This window comes from Colobus angolensis, unplaced genomic scaffold, assembly GCF_000951035.1.
Source record: "Colobus angolensis palliatus isolate OR3802 unplaced genomic scaffold, Cang.pa_1.0 Scaffold3, whole genome shotgun sequence".
Lineage (NCBI taxonomy): Eukaryota > Metazoa > Chordata > Mammalia > Primates > Cercopithecidae > Colobus > Colobus angolensis.
This window is the reverse complement of record NW_012116265.1, coordinates 27,088,929-27,114,410: the sequence shown is the minus strand read 5'-3', so window position 1 is coordinate 27,114,410 and position 25,482 is coordinate 27,088,929. Positions and strand designations below refer to the sequence as shown.

Genomic DNA, 25,482 nt, shown 5'->3' with positions numbered 1-25,482 from the left:
TAGGTGATGGGATTATTGGTGGTTTTAAATTTCTTTATTAATTTTTGCATTCCTCCCCTCACTTGTTTTTATAGTGAATGTGTATTAGTTTTATAATTAAAACACCTTTGTAAAAATGCAAGTTATTCTGTTGTGTAATTTTTTTAAAAGTTTTACTTAAAAACCTATAAAATGACCATGATTGACAATAATATATGCAGATTTTGGTATTTTTCTGAAAACTTAAATTCTTACTGGTTCAAAGAAATTTTCTCTGAAAATACACGTTGAATTAATACTGAAACAATTAACTTTTGGGTACCTTTTTCTTCTCCTACTAGAAATAGAAGACTTGTTTTCTTCACTTAAGCATATCCAACATACTTTGGTAGATTCTCAGAGCCAGGAGGATATTTCAGTGCTTTTACAACTTGTTCAAAATAAGGATTTTCAGAATGCATTTAAGATACACAATGCCATCACTGTACACATGAACAAGGCCAGTCCTCCATTTCCTCTTATCTCCAACGCACAAGATCTTGCTCAAGAGGTATGTATTCTAAACATCTTGTTGATGTCTACAAGGTAATTAGTACTGGCAGGAAGGCAGGATTATTGGAAAATACTAATGTGACTATGAGATGTGTTTGAATTAATTACTGTTAATCGCATGTTAATAATGCATTGTGACAGAAAGTTTACTACATGCATTTTATCCTAAAAAAAAAAAAAATTTACTTCAGAGTCAGAACTCTGTTCCATGAAGAGAGTTAATTTTTTATGTAAAATCATAAATTTGGATAGTAACAAATATTTGAATTATTAGAGAGCAATTTTTTTAATGTTTTTAGTATAGTTTTATGAATTTCAAGCATTATACATTATAAACTGAGATAATGAATACTGATGAGATACAATTATAACTGATAATCAGGCATTATATAACTTCTAAGATTTATTATGTCTAGGTATTTTGAAGTTTTCCTCCTATAAAAACTGTAGACATTTCAAATTATTAAATCTTAATATACTGTGAGGGTTTTTATTGTTAACATGATGACTTAAATTCTTGTTTCTGATGCTAACCAGTGTTCAGTGTTTAATCTGTTATGGAAACATCTTTTAAATTTAAGATTTTAAGGTTATAAATAAAACTCTCCTGTTTTGGGGAGTAGACAGTCTTTCATTATTCTAGTGCTTTCAGTTATTTTGGTATTGTTAAAATGAATAATTCTGGAATCCCATCAAGTGAGTGTATTTCATTGAATGCCAACATGAGCAGAAAATGGGCTATTGGGGAGGGAGGACATCTAGAGCTACAGAACCTATAAAATAGATTAGAAGGTACTTTGTAGATTAGCACATAATTGTCCCCAAGGGAGATATTTTTCTCACTTGTCATATTTACTTATGGTTTAAATGGTTTTCTGAAATTTCTGAAAATTACTTTTCTTACAGAGATTGAAATAACATTACTTTGATCTTATACTATTCACACACGTAGGCAATTCTGGACTTACTTCCAGGATAGAAGGAAAAGACGAGTACCACTATATTTGGTAAAAATATAACATATTCGAGAGCACACAGGCAAGTGAAGCTGGTTTCAAATCCAGTTGGGAAGAATACAAAATAAATCATTATAATCATTCCTGTCCCTATTAGGAGGAAGGTTTGTCCAGCTGGCTACTGGGTCCTTGTTTTGCTAATACAACAATAGGTGAAGAAGAGAGTAAGAGAAGCAAGAGAGATCAGAATTGCTCCAATTTTAAAAAGCTGACACACACAATGGAAAGGTGGAAAGAAGAGAGAAAAGAAACAACTTAGCCTAAAGGGTTTTAGGAGTTGAGAAAAGCAAAGAACTAGAAGTGGCTTAAAGAGTAAATGCCTCGGGAAGAAAGAAGTTGTTTAAAAGGACTTTTAAAAAAATCACTTTCGAATATTAGTTTTAGGATAGTTCACATATTCACATATGTGAATATAGGATAGTTCACAATTTTAAAAGTACTGATAAAAGAGATTTTCTGAAAGTTTGCTTTGACATCCTTACAGTATCTATAGTGTCTTCAGTGATAGAATGTGAATGGTTTTCCCTGGAGTGTACATGACTGTGAAGTTGCCCTTTCAGTACATAGTACTTGTGAAAAAAGCACATAGTCAGAACTCAACAAAGAGAGGAGTGTTAAATCTGATAACAAAATGGTAAAGATTAAATGGACCCATTGCCTTTACTTTACAGCTGCAAAAAAGTATCAGCAGTCACCAGTCCAACTCCCCTTTTTCATATTCGGAATATTGAAGCCTAGTGAGGTTAAGTTAAAAAAAATCTCAAGAAATTTAGTGAAACATTCAGAAGTATTCTTTGTTTATGCAGCTTAAAATATCAGTTAAATATTAGGTACCATATAATAATAAAGCCTATAAAAACCTCAAATTTTAAAGTCTAGATTAAATCTTTGGTGATCTAGGATATTTACTAATAAACACAAACCAAATTTCTTGGATATTATAGTGCTTTTTTTTTTTTTTTTTGAGACTGAGTCTTGCAGTATTGCCCAGCCTGGAGTGCAGTGGCGCGATCTCGGCTCAGTGTAAGCTCCACCTTCTGGGTTCACGCCATTCTCCTGCCTCAGCCTCCCGAGTAGCTGGGACTACAGGTGCCCGCCACCATGCCTGGCTAATTTTTTGTACTTTCAGTAGAAACGGGGTTTCACCGTGTTAGCCAGGATGGTCTCGATCTCCTGACCTCGTGATCCACCCCCTCAACCTCCCAAAGTGCTGGGATTACAGGCATGAGCCACCATGCCCAGCCCTACAATATTATAGTACTTTTATAAAGAAAATTTAGAACTTGGACTTCATTAGATGAACTTATTAACACCTTTAAGAGAGTAAAAATGAAAGCCAACACACTGAGAAATGGTATTTGATTTTGAGATATTGAAGTATATATATGTGTGTGTGTGTAAATACATATATGACAAAAACTTGTCCATGAAATATATAAAGAACTCTTGTTGCCTGGGTGCAGTCTGTAATCCCAGCAGTTTGGGAGGCTCATGCCTGTAATCCAGCATTTTGGGAAGCCAGGGCAGGTGGATCATTTGAGGTCAGGAGTTCAAGACCAGCCTGGCCAACAAGGAGAATCACTTGAACCCGGGAGGCGAAGGTTGCTTTGAGCTGAGATTGCACCACTGCATTCCAGTCTGGGCGACAGAGTGAGACCCTGTCTCAAAAAAAAAAAAAAAAAAAAAAGGACTCTTGGAAACTAATAAGAAAAAAGACTACTTGGTTAAAAAAAATTGACAAAGAACGGTCACTTCACAAAAAAGAGGAAATCCAAATGGCCAATAGCAATAAAAAGATATTAGGCATCATTAGCCAACATAGAAATGCAAATTAAAACATGAGATACCCCTACACTGACACCAGAATGACTATGATTACAATTTAAAAGACTGTCAGTATGGTTTGTGAACTTATGGAACAACTGAACCTCTCATACATCACTGGTGGAATAGAAATTGATACTACCACTTTGGAAAAATGTTTGCAGTATCTGCTAAAGCTAATGTACCTATGTACTGTGACCCAGCAATTTCACTTGTAGGTATATAGCCAAGAGAAATGAAAACGTATCCACAGAAAAGCTTAAAAGCAGATGTTCATAGCAACCAGATAATAGTCAGAAACTGGAAACAACCTAGATGTTTATCAACCTGTGAAAGTTGAATTAGGCTTTTGCTGTGGAGGAACAATGATTAAACAATTATAGTCTAATGAGAAGTGCTATGATGGCAGTATGAGAAAAGTGCCAACAGCACTGAGATATGCTTAATTCTGTGTTGGGAGGATGGGAAGGATGAGGGGAATGATGGGAAGAAGGAAGAAACATAGAAGGAAATTTAATTTGCTCAGTCTTGAGGGGTGACCGGGAATTTACCAGGAAGCGTAACAAAGAGAAAAAGGTATTCCATTCTCAAAAGGCACAAAGGTGGTAGTGAGAGAGAAAGCCTGGCATATTTCTTGAATGCTAAGTAAGTAGTAGGACTTAATATTAAAAGATGGTGTCCAGAGGCCGGGTGCAGTGGCTCACGCCTGTAATCCCAGCATTTTGGGAGGCCAAGGCAGGCAGATCACGAGGTCAGGAGATCGAGACCATCCTGGCTAACACGGTTAAACCCCATCTCTGTTAGAAATATAAAAAAATTAGCCAGGCATGGTCGTACTCTGGAGGCTGAGGCAGGAAAATGGCATGAACCCGGGGAGGCGGAGCTTGCAGTGAGCCGAGCTTGTGCCACTGCACTCCAGCCTGGGCAACAGAGCGAGACTCTGTCTCAAAAAAAAAAAAGAGATGGTGTCTAGATCCTGAAGGCCATTCAATTTAAATTTATCTTATGATGGATTACTTTGGTAAATATTTTGAATATTTTAAAAGAATTAACTTATATGAATAGGTGAAAGGAGAAAACCATATGATACGTGTTTTGAGACAGTCTTGCTCTGTCACCCAGGCTGCTGTGCAGTGGCATGATTATGGTTCACTGCAACCTCAACCTCCTGGGCTCAAGCAGTCCTCCCACCTCAGCCTCCCGAGTAGCTGGGACTACAGATGTGCACCTCCACACCTGGCTAATTTCCTTTTTTTTTTTTTTTTGCAGAGACAAGGTCTCATTGTGTTGCCCAGGCTGGTCTCAAACTCCTGGGCTCAAACAGTCCTTCCATCTCAGCCTCCCAGAGTACTGGGATTACAGGTGTGAGCCACAGCACCTGGCCCCCTATGATCATTTTAATGCAGAGAAGGCATCTGAAAAAAATTCAGTACTTTTTCTTTGTTGATAAAAATTCTTAGAAAGACAGGCACATTGTTTTAACTTGATAATAATCAAAAATAATACCAGATGTGTAACAAAGCACTTTGGGGAAAAAAAGAAAAAGAATAATACCAGAAATCAATAGTATCTTCCCTAATGGTGAAACACCCACACATTGCCATTTAAGTCTTAAATAAGATAAAGAAACTCCAGATACCCACCACTAATATTCAACATTTTTTGACAGTCCCAACCAGTGCAATAAAACAGGAAGAAGTAATGAATTATGAAATTGTATAGGAACAGGGAAAATATGAATTAATTTATACAAATGAACACACATATCTCGAGGTATTGGAAGAATTAATAAACTATTAAAAAGGCTATCTCGGCCAGGCGCGGTGGCTCAACAGCACTTTGGGAGGCGGAGACGGGCGGATCACGAGGTCAAGAGATTGAGACCATCCTGGCTAACACGGTGAAACCCCATCTCTACTAAAAAAAATACAAAAAACTAGCCGGGCGAGGTGGCGGGCGCCTGTAGTCCCAGCTGCTCGGGAGGCTGAGGCAGGAGAATGGCGTAAACCCGCGAGGTGGAGCTTGCAGTGAGCTGAGATCCAGCCACTGCGCTCCAGCCTGGGCCGCGACAGAGCGAGACTCCGTCTCAAAAAAAAAAAGGCTATCTCTGGGTGTTAGATAAAAAATAGGTAATTTTAGTAGTATTTTTGTGTTTCTCAAATTTAACAGGAAAAGGTCACTTCATAAAAAATTTAAAGCAAGAAATTTATTCTATACATGATTATGAATCTACTGAAGAATTTTAAACAGATCTATATAAACAGGCTTCTAATTTAAAGTATTACTTTGATAACATTGTGGAAAGTCAATGGAAACATAGAGTAATGTAGAGGCTACTGTAATTGCCCAGATATAAGATTTTGAATAGCAATTGCGCATGGATTATAGAAATATTTAAATAGAAAATTAATAGGACATAGCGTCTCTATGTGGGTAATAAAGGTAAAGGAGACATCAAGGATGACTTCCTACCCTCTCTTCCTTTCATGAATTCATAAATATTTCAGTGCTATTGGTCAGACATTCTGCCAATAGCCAGATATGAAGCTGAATAAGATACAATTCTATCTTCATTGAGCTCAGTCTAGTGGGGAAACAGCCCTATTGATAATTTTAAATCAAATGTGTTCAGTCTTATGAGTACATGTTATCTAGGCAAGTAGAATAAGGCAATTCAGGTAGCTGGGACAGCTAGTATAATTACAGTCGTCATGGGGAGATAGCATGGTTTGTGTAGGGAACAAGCAGTTTAATGCTGAATCAGAAAGGTTAAGGCATAAAGAATGCCAGGAGATAGGACTGGAAAAGACGAAAGAATCAGATGTTGATGGTCCTTAGATTTAATATTAAGGAGTTTAGACTTAATCTTGTAAGTGACAGAGAGCCACTCAGAACTAGAATGGTCCTATTTCTGTTTTAGAATTAAAGAATATTTAGTGACATAGAAAAACAAAATATTTAGAAATTTATTAGTATCAAGTCAAAATAGTTATAAAATACTGTTACAGGGGCCAGGCGCAGTGACTCACACCTATAATCCCAGCACTTTGGGAGGCCGAGGTGGGCAGACCACCTGAGGTCAGGGGTTTGAGACCAGTTTCACATGGTGAAACCCCATCTCTACTAAGAATAAAAAAACTAGCTGGGTGTGGTGGCTGGCGCCTGTAATCCCAGCTACTTGGGAGTCTGAGGCAGGAGAATCTCTTGAACCCGGGAGGCGGAGGTTGCAGTGAGCCAAGATCATGCCATTGTGCTCCAGCTTGGGCGACAAGAGCGAAACTCCGTCTCAAAAAAAAAAAAAAAAATACTATTATAAAAACTATGAGTAGCATGATCTCATTTTGGTAAAAATAAATGTGAAGCATAAAGAAGGGATATATACATAGAAATTTTCTCAAAGTTTAGATGTTATGGGTGCATTTTTGGAGTAACTGATTTTATTGAGATATAATTTACATGCACTTAAAATGAGTGTGTTTTATTGTATAGTTCAGTGTATTTTGACATATATGTACATCTGTAAAATGTACAACTGCCATCAAGTTAATAGAAGCATCCATCACTCCATAGAGCTTCTCTCCCATGGCCCTTTGCAGACAATAATCACCTCTTTCAATCCTCAGGCCCTATGAATATCCATGGATTTGCTTTCTGTTTTATAAATTTGTCATTCGTGGGCATTTCATATAAATGTAATAAGACAATAGGTAGTCTTTTCTGTCAGACTTCTTTTGCTTAGTATAATGTTTTTGAGATTCATCCATGTTGTTCTTGTATCAGTAGTTTGTAAATTGCTGAGTATCATTTCGTTCTTTGAATATCCCACAATTTGACCACTCACCTTTTGATGAATGTGTAGGTTGTTTCCTGTTTATGATTCTAGTAGGTAGGTAATGGTATCTTGTTTTGATTTGCATTTACATAGTGACTAATGATATTTAGCATTATTCTATATGTGTATTGGTTATTTCTCTATCTTTTGTGAACTATCCAGTTAAATCTCTTTTCCATTTTAATCGTCTTGAGTTATAAGAGTTCTTAATATATTCTGGCTACAAGTTCTTTGTCAGATACATATATCAAGGTAAATATTTTGGTAAAAACAAGTAGAAAAATGCAGGAAGGATATATACAAAAGTGATTATCCCTAAGTATAATAAAAATCCATCCTTTTACTTCCTTCGTTTTGCTTATCAGTTTTCTGATTTTTCACATTTAAAATCATTTTTATAATTAAAAAAATTAATTTTAAAATGCAAAAGGATCTTGCCTCTGAAGGAAACAAGGAAAAGTAGTATAGCTAAAGAAGTGTACAAGGTCAGGAAAGGGTATTTTTAAAGATAAGAGATGAGAGCATTTTTATAGGCCAATGGAAAGGAGCAGTAGAATAAAAGAATAGCTTTTTAATTCCTTAACGCCGTTGTAGAAGTAGCTGATGGTATGTGTTGACACTAGAATAAGCAACATATAGGTTAGTAGGGCAGTGGGTAAACACGGGAATTCTAAATTTCTTTAGAAGGGAGGATCTCAGCGATGTTTAGGAATTGACTTAGAAGTGGGAATACGGAAAGAATCTCTGATACAGAAAATTATTATTGAGCTGACTCAGTGTAAAAGTGTACGCCCTTGGTACATTGTTAATCCAGAATTATCTTCCCATCCTCAGAGTTTCTTCAGCTGTCAAAAAGTGTATGATCAAGACTACAAATTTCATTTAAAATTAATGTAGACTTGATAAACTTTAAAAGGGAAAATACCCTCTTTTAAAAACAACTTTTAGTTACCCACAGTCTTAAATCCTGGGTCTTAAAGACTTAAAGCCTTGTCCATTGTAAGATTTTACTTGAGTTCTTGGAGAAGATAATACTTGCTTTGCCATCCCATTTACACATATAGAACTCTACAATTAGAAATACAATTTTCTAAGTACCAAAACCTGAGGGCAGACTGGTTTTGGTACTGTCATTGCTTTGATCCACTTGCTGTGGTAAAGTTAATTAATCCCCAAATTATCATCTCTTGGGTTTCATAGGGAAATTACTGATAAAATGATTTAAAATAGCCATAAAAGGTATAGAATTACTGGGTTCCTGTATTAATTATAAGTTACTCTTTTTTTTTTTGAGACAGTCTCATTCCATCATCCAGGCTGGAGTGCAGTGGCACCATCTTGGCTCACTGCAACCTCTACCTCCTGGGTTCAAGTCATTCTCATGCCTCAGCCTCTTGAGTAGCTGGAATTACAGGCACATACCACCACAGCTGGCTGATTTTTGTATTTTTAGTAGAGACAGTATTTTGCCCTGTTGGCCATGCTGGTCTTGAACTCCTGACTGCAAGTGATCTGCCTGCTTTGGCCTCCCAAAGTGCTGGGATTACTGGTGTGAGCCATTGCATCTGGCCTGTTTTAAGATTTTCTTAATCAGTCTTTGAAGCACCATAAATAGTAGGTGCCCTTCTACAGATAAGGAAACAGGCTAAAAAAATTTATAAGCAAGGGGAGTTTATCCTAGGAAGACAAAGATTTCTCAACTGTGGGAAATTTAATGTAATCCATTATGTTATGGTGATTGTTCCATTGCACTCATATAAATTCATCTTGTTAGACTGTCACTCTTTTTTTTAAAAATTATATTAAAAAATTTATAAAATAGAGACAGAGTCTCACTATGTTGCCCAGGCTGGTCTCAAACTCCTGGACTCAAGCAATCCACTTGCCTCAGCCTCCCAAAGTGCTGGGATTACAGGTGTGAGCCACTGCACCCAGCCTTGACTATAACTCTAAGTTGTCATCTCTGATTTTAAATAGTCACATAAATGATTTAAAAACTACTGTTAGGACAGTTTTTCTTTTCTTATGTAATTATTATTAATGAATTTTATAGTATGTTGGGAGAAACTTTCAAGATGGAAGTATTTTGTCTATAGGCATAAGTACCAAAATCTTAGTGGTTTTTTTTTTTTTTAATAAGTACTGTTGTTATCCATAATAGCAAGATTGAAAACTCTCATAATTCTTTTTGGTGATTTTATTTCTTACAAGTATTTTTTATTATTTTAATTTGTACTTAAAAAGTATGACCCTGCATACAGGTGCTACTGGTACTTCCTATAATCTAGGAAAAATAATCTTTATTTTTGTTTGTTAGGTACAAACTGTTTTGAAGCCAGTCCATCATAAGGAAGGACAAGAACTAACTGCTTTGCTGAATACTCCACATATTCAGGTAGAAAATGGACAGAATATTATATATGTGGTTTTTCTAGTGTTCTTCTTTTATTTTTTTAAATCAAAGATTCCAGGGCTGGAAGAGATGTCAAACATTCTCTAGCCTATTTTGATGTTTACAACCCCATCTATAACATAGTAGTTATTGTTGGATTATATATTTTCAGATTTAAAATGAACTAAATTATTTTTGAAACAACTTTTTCTTTAAAAATTAGGCAAAAATTCTTCTCCCTTTGGTTATATTTTCTGTAAGTTTTAATTATCTAGGGTGTTTAGGCCTTTACATTGATGTCATTTTATGAAGTTTAATAAGCATTTTAGACTTTCATAACCCATTCCAGAGTATGCCCTTAGTATACTTAACACATCTTTATTTATTATTAGCTCTAATTAATTATAGCACTTTTAAAGATTTAATGGTCAGAATACTATGTACATAGTGAGGTTAAAAATCACTGTGCAGAACTAAATCATGCTGTTACTTAAAATACCATGGATTTCTTTGAAACAGGCACTTTTACTGGCCCACGATAAGGTTGCTGAGCAGGAAATGCAGCTAGAGCCCATTACAGATGAGAGAGTTTATGAAAGTATTGGCCAGTATGGAGGAGAAACTGTAAAAATAGTTCGTATAGAAAAGGCTCGTGATATTCCATTGGTAAGTGTCCCACATACTGTTTTTAAACAAGTGCATTTTTCTGCTTTTGTGTGCTTCAGAAGTCTGGTTAATTTCAGAATTCTGATGAATAGAGTATTTCTGAAGTGGAAAATGTAGGGGAAATGGTCAACTTTTAAATCTAATTATGATTACTCTAGTTGTGTAAATACATTTTTTCTTAAGATAACTGAAAGTTAGTATTGTTGAATAGAAAAAAATAGAATTTAAAAATAAAGAAATACTTAACAAAAATCATATTATTTTTGTTTTTAAATTAGAGATATATATATATATATATGTATATATATATTTTTTTTAGGGTGCTACAGTTCGTAATGAAATGGACTCTGTCATCATTAGCCGGATAGTAAAAGGGGGTGCTGCAGAGAAAAGTGGTCTGTTGCATGAAGGAGATGAAGTTCTAGAGATTAATGGCATTGAAATTCGGGGGAAAGATGTCAATGAGGTTTTTGACTTGCTGGTAAGTTGACACAGCTAGAAGAATGATTGATAGCTTTTAGAAAGCTCTTATTAGACTTTAGAATAAAATAGTTTTTAAGTAACTGTTATGAGCACTGGATGATTTCTGGCCTGATTTTTCCATGATATAACTGTTCCACAGTATTTGTTAGCAGTTTTATTTTTGGGTGGTACCACTGATATTTTTCTACTTTCTGATGTATCACTATCACATATATTTTATTTTTCTGGAATCAGTAATATAACTCATTAATTCACTCAGTACATATTTATTGAGTGCCTAATATGCACTAGCCACTTGGGAAACAGTAACAAAACAAAGTCTGTGTCCTCATGATTTTTTGTGTTCTTTTATTTTATTATCTGTAATTGATTGTTGTTTTCCTAATAATATTAGATAATAACAGTGCTATAGATCTGCAGTGTCCGGTATAATAATCACTAGCTGCATATAGCTATTTCTGTTTAAATTAAGTAAAATTTAAAATTCAGTTCCTTATTCACATTAGCTGCATTTCAAGTGCTGAGAAGCAGTATGTAGCTAATGGCTACCATTATTAAGATACAGAAATAGCACATTTCCATCATTGGAGAAGGTTCTATTGGATAGTGCTAGTATAATCACAAAATCATTTCTGGACATCTTTTGAGGGCAATTTGTGATCACTTTGTACATACCCACAGACCAGATTTATGGTCCTAGTTATTCAGCTTCTGTTATTATAGTGGAATCTCTGCTATCTGCTGATTCTGCTGTAAAATCTAGAAACATCTTCACACACTTATTTTCACCCAGCCCCATTCATTGCTTTGTTAGAGCAAAGTGCCTCTGGTCATTTAAATCTGTGGAGGGGTTCTGAAATAGTCCAGTTTAGGGAATATAGATCATAAAATCATGGAATGATTTTCATAAATACAAATTTAAAAAATCTGATCTTTCTATTACAGTCTGATATGCATGGTACTTTGACTTTTGTTCTGATTCCCAGTCAACAGATCAAGCCGCCTCCTGCCAAGGAAACAGTAGTAAGTGATTTTTAAATGTTCATTATTTATGTGTTCCATGGCTGCTGTTTGCTTCTGTTACTGTTTACTGTTACAGAAATGTCAGTAAGTGTTTCCTGTACTCAAATACAGATAAATTCAATCATTTTTATTTAAATAAATATGAACTATCAATGTTTTAAATTAGTAAACTCTTCACCTTTTTTTTTTTGGAAGGTGGGAGATGGAGTCTCTATCTGTTGCCCAGGCTGGAATGAAGTGGTGTGATCTTGGCTCACTGCAACCTATGCCTTCCAGGTTCAAATGATTCTCCCACCTCAGCCTCTTGAGTAGCTGGGATTCCAGGCACATGCCACCACGCCCAGCTAATTTTTGTATTTTTAGTAGAGACAGGGTTTTGCTATGTTGGCCAGGCTGGTGTTGAACTCCTGGCTTCATGTGATCTGCCTGCCTTGGCCTCCCAAAGTGCTGGGATTACAGGTGTGAGCCATCACATCCAGCCAACTCTGTACCTTTTTAAAATAAAAAGTAGAAAATAATTTCAGTTTCTGAATTTTTTTTTTTTTTTGGTAGTTACAGGTCGGTTAACTTAACTTATACTTAGTATGGGGTGGGGCAAGTGCTTTTAAAAAGTATGTGCAACCCTTATTTTAGAGTATATTGTTCTATTAGACATTTACTCAGCTAGATCTATTAAAAGTTAGGCTCCATTACCATACGATCAAGCAATTGCATTCCAAAGTATATATCCAAGAGGACTGAAAACATATATTCACATAAGAACGTCTACATGAATGTTCACAGCAGCAACATTCATAGTAGCTAGAAAGTAGTAACAACCCAAATGTCTGTCAGGTGATGAATGAAAGACAAAATATGTATGTATGATGGGATATTATTTGATAATTTTAGAAGACTAAAATACTGATATATGCTACAACATGGATGAACCTTGAAGAAATTATGCTGCGTGAAAGAAGCCAGTCACAAAAGGTCATTTATTGGTTCATTTATATAAAATGTCCAGAATAGGTAAATCTGTAGGAGAGAAAGCAGATTAGTAATTCCTTAGATGTGGAGATAAGGAGTTATGAGAGAATGGTGATTGCTAATCAGTTCCAAGTTTCTTTTTGAGGGGATAAAAATGTTCTAAAATTGTTTGTGGTGATGATGGTACAAATCTGTGAATATACTAAAACCGTCCAATTGTGTACATGAGTGAATTTTATGTGAATTATATATCAATAAAGCTATTTAAAAATGATAGACTTTGAAGTGCTGAATTAACGTGGAAGCTTGATGTATTGCATCTGTTATTCTTAACTTTAAAGCATAGCAGTTTGAGAAACAACGTAGTTTCATTTTTCTCTCAATATTTCATCACAGATATGCTTTATAGTTTGGCTATCATTCCATGTTTTCCCTTCATTTTTTACAGAACATACTGAAGTTGATATTGTATCTGCAACCTACTTTATGTTTGCAATTTTTTTGTAGGAAGAGAAATGAGGAAATATAGCTTGTCTTTGAATTCAAACAGCTTGATTCTCTGTGCATTGTGCGGTTCCCTGTATCTCTTCTGTGTTATGCCCTGAACTTCAAAAGTAGCTCTGCAAACTGAGGAAACATAACAGAGGAGGGTTGGAATATGCTCCTACTTACTTATGTACAATAATCCATCCCTCCTGAGCAAATGACTTTTGTCTTTTATAATGAATGTCGGAAGTTAAGCCATGTTTTTTTGTTTGTTTGTTTGTTTTGTTGTTGTTGTTGTTGTTGAGGTGGGATCTGGCTCTATTGCCCAGGCTGAAGTGCAGTGGTGTGATCATGACTCACTGCAGCCCTGACTGCCTGGGCTCAAGCAGTCCTCCTACCTTTGCCTCCCTAGTAGCCGGGACCACAGATGCGTACCACCACATTCAGCTAATTTTTTGTACTTTTGGTAGAGATGGGTTTCACTATGTTGCCCAGGCTGGTATCGAACTCCTGAGCTCAAGCGGTCCACCTGCCTCAGCCTCCCAAAGTGTTGGGATTACAGATGTGAGCCACAATGCCCAGCCAAGATGTGTTTTCTCAACATTTTTTTTCCTGCTATTCATGCAGAATTTGGAATTCTGTAAAAGAAAAGCCATTTTTTTCATGGATAAAATTAATTGAAGTGTTACATTGAAACTTGTTGATTCTCATTGTATACAAAACAGAATATCAAAGTAATTAATTTAGACAGATTGTTTCAACCTAAGAATGAAATAACTTATCCTTTAGTGGTTATTTAACCCCCACCTTTCGTTATTGATTAAGAATAAAAGGCTGGTTTAATCTGAAGACCAAAGGAATATAGGTTCATGGGGAACAATCTCAGGAACTACTTAACTGGAAAATGAAGTAGCTTAAAAAGGAAGAAAGTGGGAGAAAGAGCAAAATGCCAGGTCTATCCCTTTTAAAATGCAGCTTTTTCTTTTTCTTTTCTTTTTTTTTCTTTTTAGTTGGAGTCTCACTCTGTCACCAAGGCAAGCAGTGGCACTATCTGGGCTCACTGCAGCCTCCGCCTCCCAGGTTCAAGCAGTTCTCCTGCCTCAGCCTCCCAAGTAGCTGAGACTACAAGTGCATGCCACCACATCCTGCTAAGTTTTGTATTTTTAGCAGAGATGGGGTTTCACTGTGTTGGCCAGACTGGTCTCAAACTCCTGACCTCAGGTGGTCTACCTGCCTTGGCCCCCCAAAGTGCTAGATTACAGGTGTAAACCACCGTACCCAGCCAAAAATACAGCATTTTAAGGTATTTTTGTATTTATTTATTTTTATTTTTTTGAGATGGAGTTTCGTTCTTGTTGCCCAGACTGGAGTGCAATGGCGCAATCTTGGCTCACTGCAATCTCTACCTCCCAGGTTCAAGCAATTCTCCTGGCTCAGCCTCCCAAGCAGCTGGATAACAGGCATGCACTACCGTGCCTGGTTGATTTTGTATTTTTAGTAGAGATGGGGTTTCACCATGTTGGGCAAACTGGTTTTGAACTCCTGACCTCAGGTGATCTGCCCGCCTTGGCCTCCCAAAGTGCTGGGACTACAGGCATGAGCCACCGAACCCAGCCTATTTTCATATTTAAAGTAGGGATCTTTTCAGAATAGACAGATATTTAGTATTTTTCTTTTCCTTCTTTTCTCTTTTGTTTTTTGCTTTTTTTGAGACCGAGTCTTGCTCTGTCACCCAGGCTGGAGTACAGTGGTGCCATCTCAGCTCACTGCAACCCTGCCTCCTGGGTTCAAGCATTCTCCTGACTCAGCCTCCCCAGGCGCCCGCCACCATGCCTGGCTGAATTTTGTGTGTGTGTGTGTGTTTTTAATAGAGACAGAGTTTCACCATGTTGGCCAGGCTGGTCTTGAACTCTTGACCTCTTGACCTCTGGTGATCTGCCCACGTTGGCCTCCCAAAGTGCTGGGATTACAGGCATGAGCCACCTCATCCAGCCCCTTCTTTTCTCTTTTTATTATGAACAACTCTCAGTTGCAATGTATCTTGCCAAGTTTTGTCAAACCTAACTGGCTTAAAATGAACTGCTGTTATTAAAGCTCATTGAGGCTGTCCAGAAAGGAAACAGTAATAGGAAATCATAATCTTGGTTGACATATGCAGAATAATTATCTGTGGAATTAATGATCTAAAGAAATTAGAACCAATTTATTGAGTATCATTATGGTAGAGGTCAGCATCTGTTGAGAGCAGCAGCAGGTATCTTTCTGATTTATGTTTTGTGATGTTAGAAGCGTGTTTAAGACAGATATACAAAATAAGTGTTATCTGAAACTCCTATATAATCACTTGTTGAATTATGATGTCATGTATGGCAATAATAAGCTGTGTCAGGAGAAGTACTCTCTTGAGTTCTTAAATTTCTTTTGTGTCACACATAGCAATCAGAGGCTGCTCTTTCAGTAGCATAGGGCAAGAGTCTTGGCACCTTTGTATTTCATTTCCTGGGTAACCGGCACGTTTGACCTAGGAAACGGATACAGTATTCAAACTGTGCAGTTTCCTTCTCTCAGCCTTTTTTAAAAAAAGGAAGGATTGGATTTCCCAGACTAGTTTGTAAAACTTTAGATTATTCTATTCTATAATAATATGTAGGGAGGATATAATAGACCTTTATCTGAACGGGATTTTTTCGTTTAGTCTAATGCCATAATCTAACAAGGAGTGTATTTAAATGACAGTGGATCACATTGCTTATTAGTTACAGAATATGTAGCAGAAAATTAACAGATTATTGGTTGTTTAATACATATAAGCTATTATGATTATGTACTCTGTGCCAGGCACTACAGAGGTAACTGTTGTAAAGAAAAGTTGAGAACCACTGCTATCACATACATTGCTTTCCCATTATAGGTATAAAATGTATTAATAAAGATATTTATTGGTGGATGGGGGAAAGTAGGAATTCTAGTGTTGTGGGAAGATACTTAAAAACTTGCTTGCTGCTGTTAAGGCTTTCCTTGAGTCACTTTCACTGTTTTCTCTTCTACAATAAACTTTAAGAGTTAAAGATAAATCTGCAATAGTAAGAAATACAGAAATAAAAATTACAAAGAAAAATACTTTGGTAGCAGAGATGTGAAATCAACCTAAATGCCCAACCTAAAGTGACAGACTGGGATTAGCTTAATGGACAAGTTAGTACTCAAGAAGGTAAGGCTATCACATTGGTGACACCCTCAAATGGTGTCACCATTTGACACCATTTGATAAAGAATGTGGCATATATACGCCATAGAATACTAATGCAGCCATTAAAAAATGAGATTATATCTTTTGTAGGGACATAGATGGAGTCTGAGGCCATTGTTCTAGGCTTAATACCTGGTTGATGAAATAATCTGTACAACAAACCCCCAAGACACAAGTTTGCCTGTGTAACAAACCTGCGCTTGTATCCGTGAACTTAACAATTAAAAAAAAAAAAAAAAAAGCAGTATAAAAAGTATAAAAGCCAACCTAATACTTAGACATAATAGAAAAGGGAAAAAACAGACTTTTTTTTTTTTCTTTTTTTTCTCTTTGATTTTGAGGGTGTGACCAATGTGATAGCCTTACCTTCTTGAGTACTAACTTGTCCATTAAGCTAATCCCAAAGTTGTCTCCCAAGTACACTGTCCAGGTAGTTGTGGCAAATTTGTACTTTTCCAAAGGAGTGTCCATTGAGCAAGTGGAATACAGGATCCTGAGTTTTAGATCAGTACTCTCCAAAAGATTTTTTTCTTTTTCTTTTCTTTTTTTTTTGGAGACAGAGTTTCACTCTGTTGTCCAGGCTGGAGTGCAGCAGTGCCATCTTGGCTCACTGCAACCTCCGCCTCCTGGGTTCAAGTGATTCTCCCGCCTCAGCCTCCCAAGTAGTTGGGATAACAGCTACCCTGTACCATGTACAAGTACCATCTACTCTGCCACCGGCTAATTTTATTTTACACCTTTATCAATTAAAAAACATTGAACATGCCCCCTCCAATATTTTATATATGTACTACTCTACTTACTATCCCAAATTACAATGTAGGACAAATTTTATTATTAAGTAATTCAAATAGCCTTCTTGATTGGTTGAAAAACAATATTTTGGAACATTGGATCCCTAAAAAAAATGTAAATAAACTGATGAATCATTATCCCTGTACCCTATCCCCATTTCATCATTAGGACTTCAAATGTGAACAGCTTATAGATACTAAAAAAAGGAAAAAGAAAATGTTGGGCTGTAAGATAATTGTGTCCAAACAGTTCTGTAATTTGAAATGTAAACAAAAGATTTTGTTTTGTTCAGAAGCCAAATACTGTTTTGATCAGATATACTGTTGTAATATTATTACAGCATTATGAGAACCTGGATCTTTCCTATGAGGGTCAGCTTATCTCCTTCATTTTAAAGTGGCTTTTTTTGTTGTATGAGAAACAAAATAATTTTGCCACTAACAGGAAAGATTGGTGGAGAAAACTTCTAGAACTGGTAGGAATTAATCAGTGGAATATATGGGTAGAAGTCGTATAGTATCTGTTAAGGCAATACCCAGACTTTAACTCATTCAAATCGTTAATTTTTCTGATATGAAATAAATTTTCCTTAGGAAAAATTAAGAGCTTTTCCCTCTTAATTTTAGGAAAGTAAGAGCTTTTTCTCTTAATTTTAGGGTATATTTTAGATAGGAATATATAAACTTGTCATGTAAGTAAAGCATGTTCTCTTCCCAGCCTACACAAAGAGGGGCCCTATTCCAAGCCAGTTAAATCAGAATAGTTAAGGGATGAGAACTGCATAGGCAAGAGTACGTGGAAAAGCATCTCTGGGTGATTTTGTTGGCCTGTGGCAATGGTCATAAATGTAGATATTCCCTCCTCAGTGGTCTTCTTAATTTCTCTCAGGGTAGTAGTTCTCTAAGATTGCTGTACCTAATAATTACCCAAGGAACCTGATTAAAATTCAGATTCTGAGAGTCTGAGGTGTGGCATGAGAATGCAGCATTTTAATAAACATCCTAGGCAGGTGATCTGAGCAAAAACGCTTTGAAAAACAACATGTTTGGTATGCTTTTAGAATGTGATTTGATAAAATTATCAATCAAGATTGACAAGTACTTTGATTTGAAGTACTTGAAAAATCTGGTAAAATTGATCTCTCCACTACCCCAAGTGATGCCTAAAATTCCATTTTTAGAATCTTAAGTTTTTTTTGTTTTTTTGGGGGGGGCAAAAAAGTAACAAACAGATTCTAGAAGTTATTAATTTATAGGATGGTGCTCAAGCACAGATTTAAAAATATATATATTTCTAGATAATACTACATATGAGATTTTTCCTCATGCCAAGGTTATAAATTTTATAATTTTTTTGCTCAATCTCTTAACTATGTTTTGATTCACTGCTATCCCACACAACTTTCTAAAATTCATTTTTAGTGCTGACTGACAAAGATTTCAAGATTTTAATAAAAAGTATTTTTTCACATCTAGAACAAGGCTCTTTAGGGCACTTTCCATTTAGGATGCGGCACAACACTTTCAAATTTGATGTAGTATCTTAACTATATTTGGTGTAAGATTATGTACTATGCTATTCCATTTATATGAATTAAGATACAGGGGAAACTAATCAGTGTTTCTAGAAATCAGGATGATGTTTATCCTTGGAGGGGATGGGATGGGTAGTGACTGAAAGAGACCAGGTAGGGCCTCTGAGGTGCTGGTGATATTCTGGTTGTTAATTTGGATGCTAGTTACACAGATCTGTTTTGTTTGTGAAAATTCAGTATGCTATACACTTAGGATAATGTGTATTTTTTGTACCTGTGTAATATATCAAAAGTTATCCCCAAAAGGCGTAATAACATTCAAGTTTTACTTGTAGCTATTTAACTTTTTTATCTTTATATTTTTAACTAGATCATTTTTTAACCTTAGTTTCAGTTTATTAGGACTTAGCTTTATTTCCTATTTACAGAAGTTAATAAAATATTTCTTTGAAATTAGAAAATATTCTTTAATGACAAGCCAAAAATTTTTAAAAGCCATTATCTATCTGTGTCTCTATCTATCTATCTATCTATATCACTTAGCATTTTATCCAATTTCATATAGTCTCTCAGCGACACTACTCATTTTAGTCAGTGTCTCAAGCGCTTAAAGAGTGCCCCTTTTGGGACAGGCTGGCATTATCTTTATTACATATTACCTCAATTATGGTGAGAGTAAAAAGAAAGCTAAGGCCGAGTGTGGTGGCTCACGTCTGTAATCCCAGCACTTTGGGAGTTCAAGGCAGGTGGATCACCTGAGGTCAGGAGTTCGAGACTGGTGTGGCCAACTGGCGAAATCCTGTTTCTACTAAAAATACAAAAATGAGCTGAGCATGGTGGTGAGTGCCTGTAATCCCAGCTACTTGGGAGGCTGAGACAGGAGAATCGCTTGAACCCAGGAGGTGGAGGTTGCAGTGAGTCAAGACTGTGCCACTGAACTCCAGGCTGGGCAACAGAGCAAGCCTCCATCTCAGAAAAAAAGAAAAAAGAAAGCCAGAGGCAAATAACATTTGGATAGAAATGGACCTTGAATTCTTAGGCTGTTCATCTATTGCTTGGTTCATTGAGCCTGAACTTGGAATTTAACCTATGTGTGACAGAAATGCTCACTGCAAATATGTGGGCAGAAATGCTCATTACAAATATGTGTGAGATCTCGTTAGATGAAGTAGGTTTCTTACAGATTTTGGAAGTGTCACGTACAACTTGCCCAAGTTAGGTAAAAATTAGACATGGAGAAGTTAAAGGGAGTATTAATTCCTTTATAACTTCTTAGAAGTAAGAATAGTCTGTCATATCTTACAGAGGCATACTGGAAGAAATGGCATACGAAATAGCTTATAATATAAACTATATTGTTCATGAGAGTTACTACCCACCCTTAATGCTAAGTAGAATAGCACAATTCTTTGATTTATTCTGATTTCCAAAAGCACATCATTAGCAAAAATTATAACTTATACCGTTAATAATATGTCAAACCTACATAGCATACAAAAAAGAATTGATTATAAACTGGATTTAGTTATATTTAGTCCTTTGTAGTGTGCTTGTTTCATGAACATATCCTTTAAAGGAAACACCAAGAGAGTTTAAGGCATAGTTGGACTGACAGAGGGGTCAAGAGACTGACAGCCCCAGGGAAGCTCATATTCACCTGCTTAGATGATGAGATGTGGTAAGGCAAAGTGTACCTCTTCCAGTAGCTGTGATTTGGAAATTGCATACCTTATTGCAGAGTCATTGTTTTCACAGGTCAGGATTCTATTATATTTCTCTCCTCTCACGCTTTTGAGGCACCTTGTATCTCAGCTTGTAGCTGCGAACAGTGTTGTATCCTTGTACATATTTGCAAGTCAACAGAGAAGACAACCGATCAGCCTGAGAAAATACTGCCCCAAAACACTGTTACTTAACACCTTTCTTCCAACTAAATTTCTTTGCACTAATGAAAAATTGTGGCCAAGTGCAGTGGCTCACACCTATAATCCTACCACTTTGGGAGGCTGAGAGAGGAGGATCACTTGAGGCTAGAAATTTGAGATTATCCTGGACAACATACTGAGATGCTGTCTCTATTAAATTTTTTTAAATTAAAAAATAATAAAAAATTGTAGCATTTAAATTATATTCATATGAAACATTTTATATTGCCATTTATTGTTTTTATTTTTGCCCTTTTTATCTTTTAGATCCATGTAAAAGCTCATTTTGACTATGACCCTTCAGATGACCCTTATGTTCCATGTCGAGAGTTAGGTCTGTCTTTTCAAAAAGGTGATATACTTCATGTGATCAGTCAAGAGGATCCAAACTGGTGGCAGGCCTACAGGGAAGGGGACGAAGATAATCAGCCTCTAGCCGGGCTTGTTCCAGGTAAGACACAATATGGTAGAAAGAACATAGTATTAAAAGAACACTCAAAATGCAAGCTTTCACAAAGAAAAACTCACTTTTTCATGCCTCTTAATAAAGTCTTCCAGTTACTTTTTCATGTAGTTGGGTTTTTATGTTGTACCTGCAGCATAAGTATCTTAAATAGAATGTGGCCAATTCTTTGGCCTTTAGAATGGAATTATGTATAACTTCAGCCAATCCCATACTGTACTACGTTCCCTGTATACATATTAAGATGACCCTATTATCGAGGCAACACAACTTGTATTATACTATATACTATACTATGACATTAATTGGGGCATCAACATGATTTTTGAGAAGGAAAGGTACATAACTTTATAAGGAATCAGGAAAAGTAACATCATAGAATATATTATACCAAATGTGATCTTAGGGCAGAAATAGGATGCTCCAAATTTTTTATTAATGAAACTATCCCTCATTTAGACTAAATTAAAACTTTAGCTTACATTATAGATTAAGATTATTAAGGGGACATGTTTCTGAGAGTTAAGATGATACAAAATAGAACAAAGTACAGTCATGCATCACTTAACAACAGAGATATGTTCTGAGAAATGTGCCATTAGGTGATTTCATTGCTGTGCAAACATCATTGAGTGTATTTACACAAACCTAGATGATACAGCTTGCTATACACCTAGGCTATGTGGTATAGCCTATTCCTCCAACCACCATCATATATATGGTTTGTTGTTGACTGAAATGTTGTTATGCAGTGCATGACTATGTAGATACAATTATTTTCTACAAATGGCTCTTAGAGTTCCCAGGATGGGAGTAGAATGGAGAAAGGAGAGCAGAACTAAGGAAGGTATAATAAGCTATCGGAGAAGGCAAGGAGTACATACAGGATGATAAAAATAGGGATATAGGGGAAAAGGATAACAATTCATCCATTTATTTGTTAATAAATGCTATTATGGCTGCCCCATGTAAGGCACTTTGCCTGGTGCTGAGATAAACTTCGTTTCCATACTTTACTTGAAAGTGTATCCATTAACACTTATGTATATGTTTTTCTTCTGTGTCTCCTACTTTATAATACTTTCATTATACTGTCTCTGTTATAATTCTTTCTACTGTATATTCTCAGTTTGTAAACTTCTTGAGTTCAGAAGCCGAGTCTTATTTATTTTAAATCCAGATAAGATATGTTAAATTAATGAATAAAAGGTGATTTAAGAAGTTCTCAGAAAACAAACCAAAAAAAATAAAAAAAAATAGTTCTACCAGAACTGCTGTTTCTGAATTAGACCTTTCAATCCTTCGCTGTAATGTTTTCTGGCCTTATCTTTTACCTACAACATTTTTTAGCGATCATCCCTCCTACTCACACCTGAAGATTTTAAGCATAACAGATTTGGCTATAAACTTAGCCTTATACTGGATTTGACTACAACCAAGAGTTTAGGGGAAAAGAGGAAAAGGAGGGCATGAAAAAAAAGACTGAGAAATATTGACTATCAGATATGTAGTAGGAACAGGGGAAGTTGTCCAAAGATTCTAGAATAAGTTATAAGGAATCTCTTTTAAGACTGAGAAATATTGACTATCAGATATGTAGTAGGAACAGGGGAAGTTGTCCAAAGATTCTAGAATAAGTTATAAGGAATCTCTTTTATCTCTGTAACTAAGCCAAAGAGACTTTTCTGGGTAACAAGAGATTTCAGCATTATATTTACATTTATTCTTTTTGAGTGTAAGGTCACAGAAAACTTCAGATTTCTCACTTTAAAACTCAAAAGCTAGAAACAGATTTTGTCTATGTCAGTCGTATTTTAAGGAAAGAGGAATGGACTTCTTACATTTATTTTAGAGGATGATGTTCAAACCCTTGATTCTTCAGAGTAACAGTTACAGGACATTTCTCTAGAATCTTGAAGTGTTGGGTAGCCATTGTGGTTCTGCCTCAGGCTTGTGCCAAATATCAGTATGGTGTCTTCTTACCATGCTAAACTTTAGCCCATAAATGTTTGTTTGTTGATAGATTGATTTTCTGAAAGTATGTAGTTTCCAATGATGATATTTCTAAGTCTTTTTATAAGAATAAAGATCTACCTTAGAGTTTGACGATGGCTTTCCATCAGAATTCGATGGATGTTTTAAGAGGTCATTATGAGGCTTGCCCTGGTGACTCACACCTGTAATCCCAGCACTTTGGGAGGCTGAGGCGGGAGGATCGCTTGAGCCCAGGAGTTTGAGACTAGCCTGGGCCACATAGTGGCATAGCTGACATAGTGAGACCCTGTCTCTACAAAAAATTTAAAAATTAGCTGGCCATGGTTGTGTGTACCTGTAGTCCCAGACTCAGGAGGCTGAGGTGGGAGGATTGCATGAGCCTGGAAGGTTGAGGCTGCAGTGAGCTTTGGTCACACCAGTGTAACAGAGCAGTCTCAGACAAAGAAAAAATCATTTCCATCTCTCATTAATTTCTGCCTCTATTTCAGAATAGCCTATAGTTCATACTATAAAAATGTGCCACAGAAGTACATCATTATAATGTTTTAAATTTTTAATATGTAAATGATTAAAATTACTCTGTTCTTGATTTTTAAAAATTGGTTAAATACTTATTTAAAAAATTTTTTTTCTTTTTTTTGAGACAGAGTCTTGCTCTGTCGCCCAGGTTGGAGTGCAGTGGTGCAATCTCGGCTCACTGCAAGCTCCGCCTCCCGGGTTCATGCCATTCTCCTGCCTCAGTCTCCTGAGCGGCTGGGACTACAGGTGCCCGCCACCACGCCTGGCTAATGTTTTGTATTTTTAGTAGAGATGGGATTTCACCGTGTTAGCCAGAATGGTCTTGATCTCCTGACCTTGTGATCTGCCTGCCTCAGCCTCTCAAAGTGTAGGCATTACAGGTGTGAGCCACTGCGCCTGGTCCTTTAAATTTTAATACTCTTAAAATTTTCCTTCTAGTAATAATTACTTGTTTTACTAAGAATACAGTCTTGGCCGGGCGCAGTGGCTCATGCCTCTAATCCCGGCACTTTGGGAGGCCAAGCAGGGAGGGTCACCTGAGGTCAGGAGTTCAAGACCAGCCTGGCCAACATGGTAAAACCACATCTCTACTGAAAATACAAATGTTAGCCAGGTGTGGTGGCGGGCACCTGTAATCCCAGCTGCTTGGGAGGCTAAGGCACGAGAATCCCTTAAACCCAGGAGGCGGAGGTTGCAGTGAGCCGAGACTGTGCCACTGCACTCCAGCCTGGGTGACAGAGCGAGACTTCATCTCAAAAGATAACCAGGCCTCCTTTAATGCTTCTTATGTGTATCAAATTCAGTATTAATCTCTTTGTTAGTACACTTATGAAATGCAGTAAGTTTTATGGATTATCCCAACCTGTATAGAATTTGCTTATTGATTTTTAAGAATCTCTGGCTTTACACTGGAAAAATTAGATTTAAAAATTAAGTATAAAAGTAGAACCTCAACGTAATTCAGAATTTTCTAAGTAAAGCCACTTGTATCCTATAGGAAAAGACATATTTGATTTTAAGGTAGAGGTCTGAAAAGAAAACATCTTTCAAGGTCAGGAACCTTGAAAGCCTCTTGTATTAAAATATTAATTTTGTAAGGAAAAGCATGTTTTCCATGTGTATAATTGGTAACTTAAAGGTGGAAATAAAAAACGACTAGCACATATACATACACACAAGAAGAGGGATTGAAAATAATGCATGCAAGGGAGTATACTGAATGGTTTCTTGGAATTGAATATGGAATTGAATATATGATGAATGCCCACATGTTGTTTTGGAAAAGTTAACTCCTAGAATCGATATGCTTAATTTGAGATAATTCTAAAGGACTAGAACCATTGTAAGATCCAGGATAGTAATTTTCCACAAAGTAAATGCACAATGAAACCTTTTAAAAAGTTGAACTATTAAATTTTTAAATAATAGATGATATATATTCCAATAATATATATCGGATTGATTGAGCAGAGTTAATATTTGAAAAATTTGGAGGCACATCATAGCTGACATTACACCTGTGTTGGCAAAAGGATTTGGAAGGGAATATAAATGAAGAGAGACGTCTAGTGTTTTCCCTTCTTGATTTAAAAAAAAAATTTTATCCTTTTATCTTGAATATTTTACCCTTCTTTTTCTTTCTGCTATTAAGGGAAAAGCTTTCAGCAGCAAAGGGAAGCCATGAAGCAAACCATAGAAGAAGATAAGGAGCCAGAAAAATCAGGTGAGACACTTGTATTTGACGTTAGTAAGAGATTTCTTGGGTCTTCATCTGGAGCC

General features: G+C 36.2%; 1 protein-coding gene across 2 annotated transcripts in view; it reads left to right on the top strand.

Moving 5' to 3' along the window:
* MPP5 (membrane protein, palmitoylated 5 (MAGUK p55 subfamily member 5)) overlaps positions 1–25,482 on the top strand; it is a 69,247-nt gene that overhangs the window by 29,019 nt on the left and 14,746 nt on the right. For both annotated transcript variants that reach the window (XM_011949721.1, XM_011949720.1), the window contains 7 exons: positions 321–529; positions 9,521–9,598; positions 10,115–10,261; positions 10,581–10,742; positions 11,690–11,767; positions 20,994–21,177; positions 25,355–25,426. In XM_011949721.1, the coding sequence (XP_011805111.1) occupies positions 321–529; positions 9,521–9,598; positions 10,115–10,261; positions 10,581–10,742; positions 11,690–11,767; positions 20,994–21,177; positions 25,355–25,426 (930 nt within the window). The remainder of the gene's footprint in view (positions 1–320; positions 530–9,520; positions 9,599–10,114; positions 10,262–10,580; positions 10,743–11,689; positions 11,768–20,993; positions 21,178–25,354; positions 25,427–25,482) is intronic.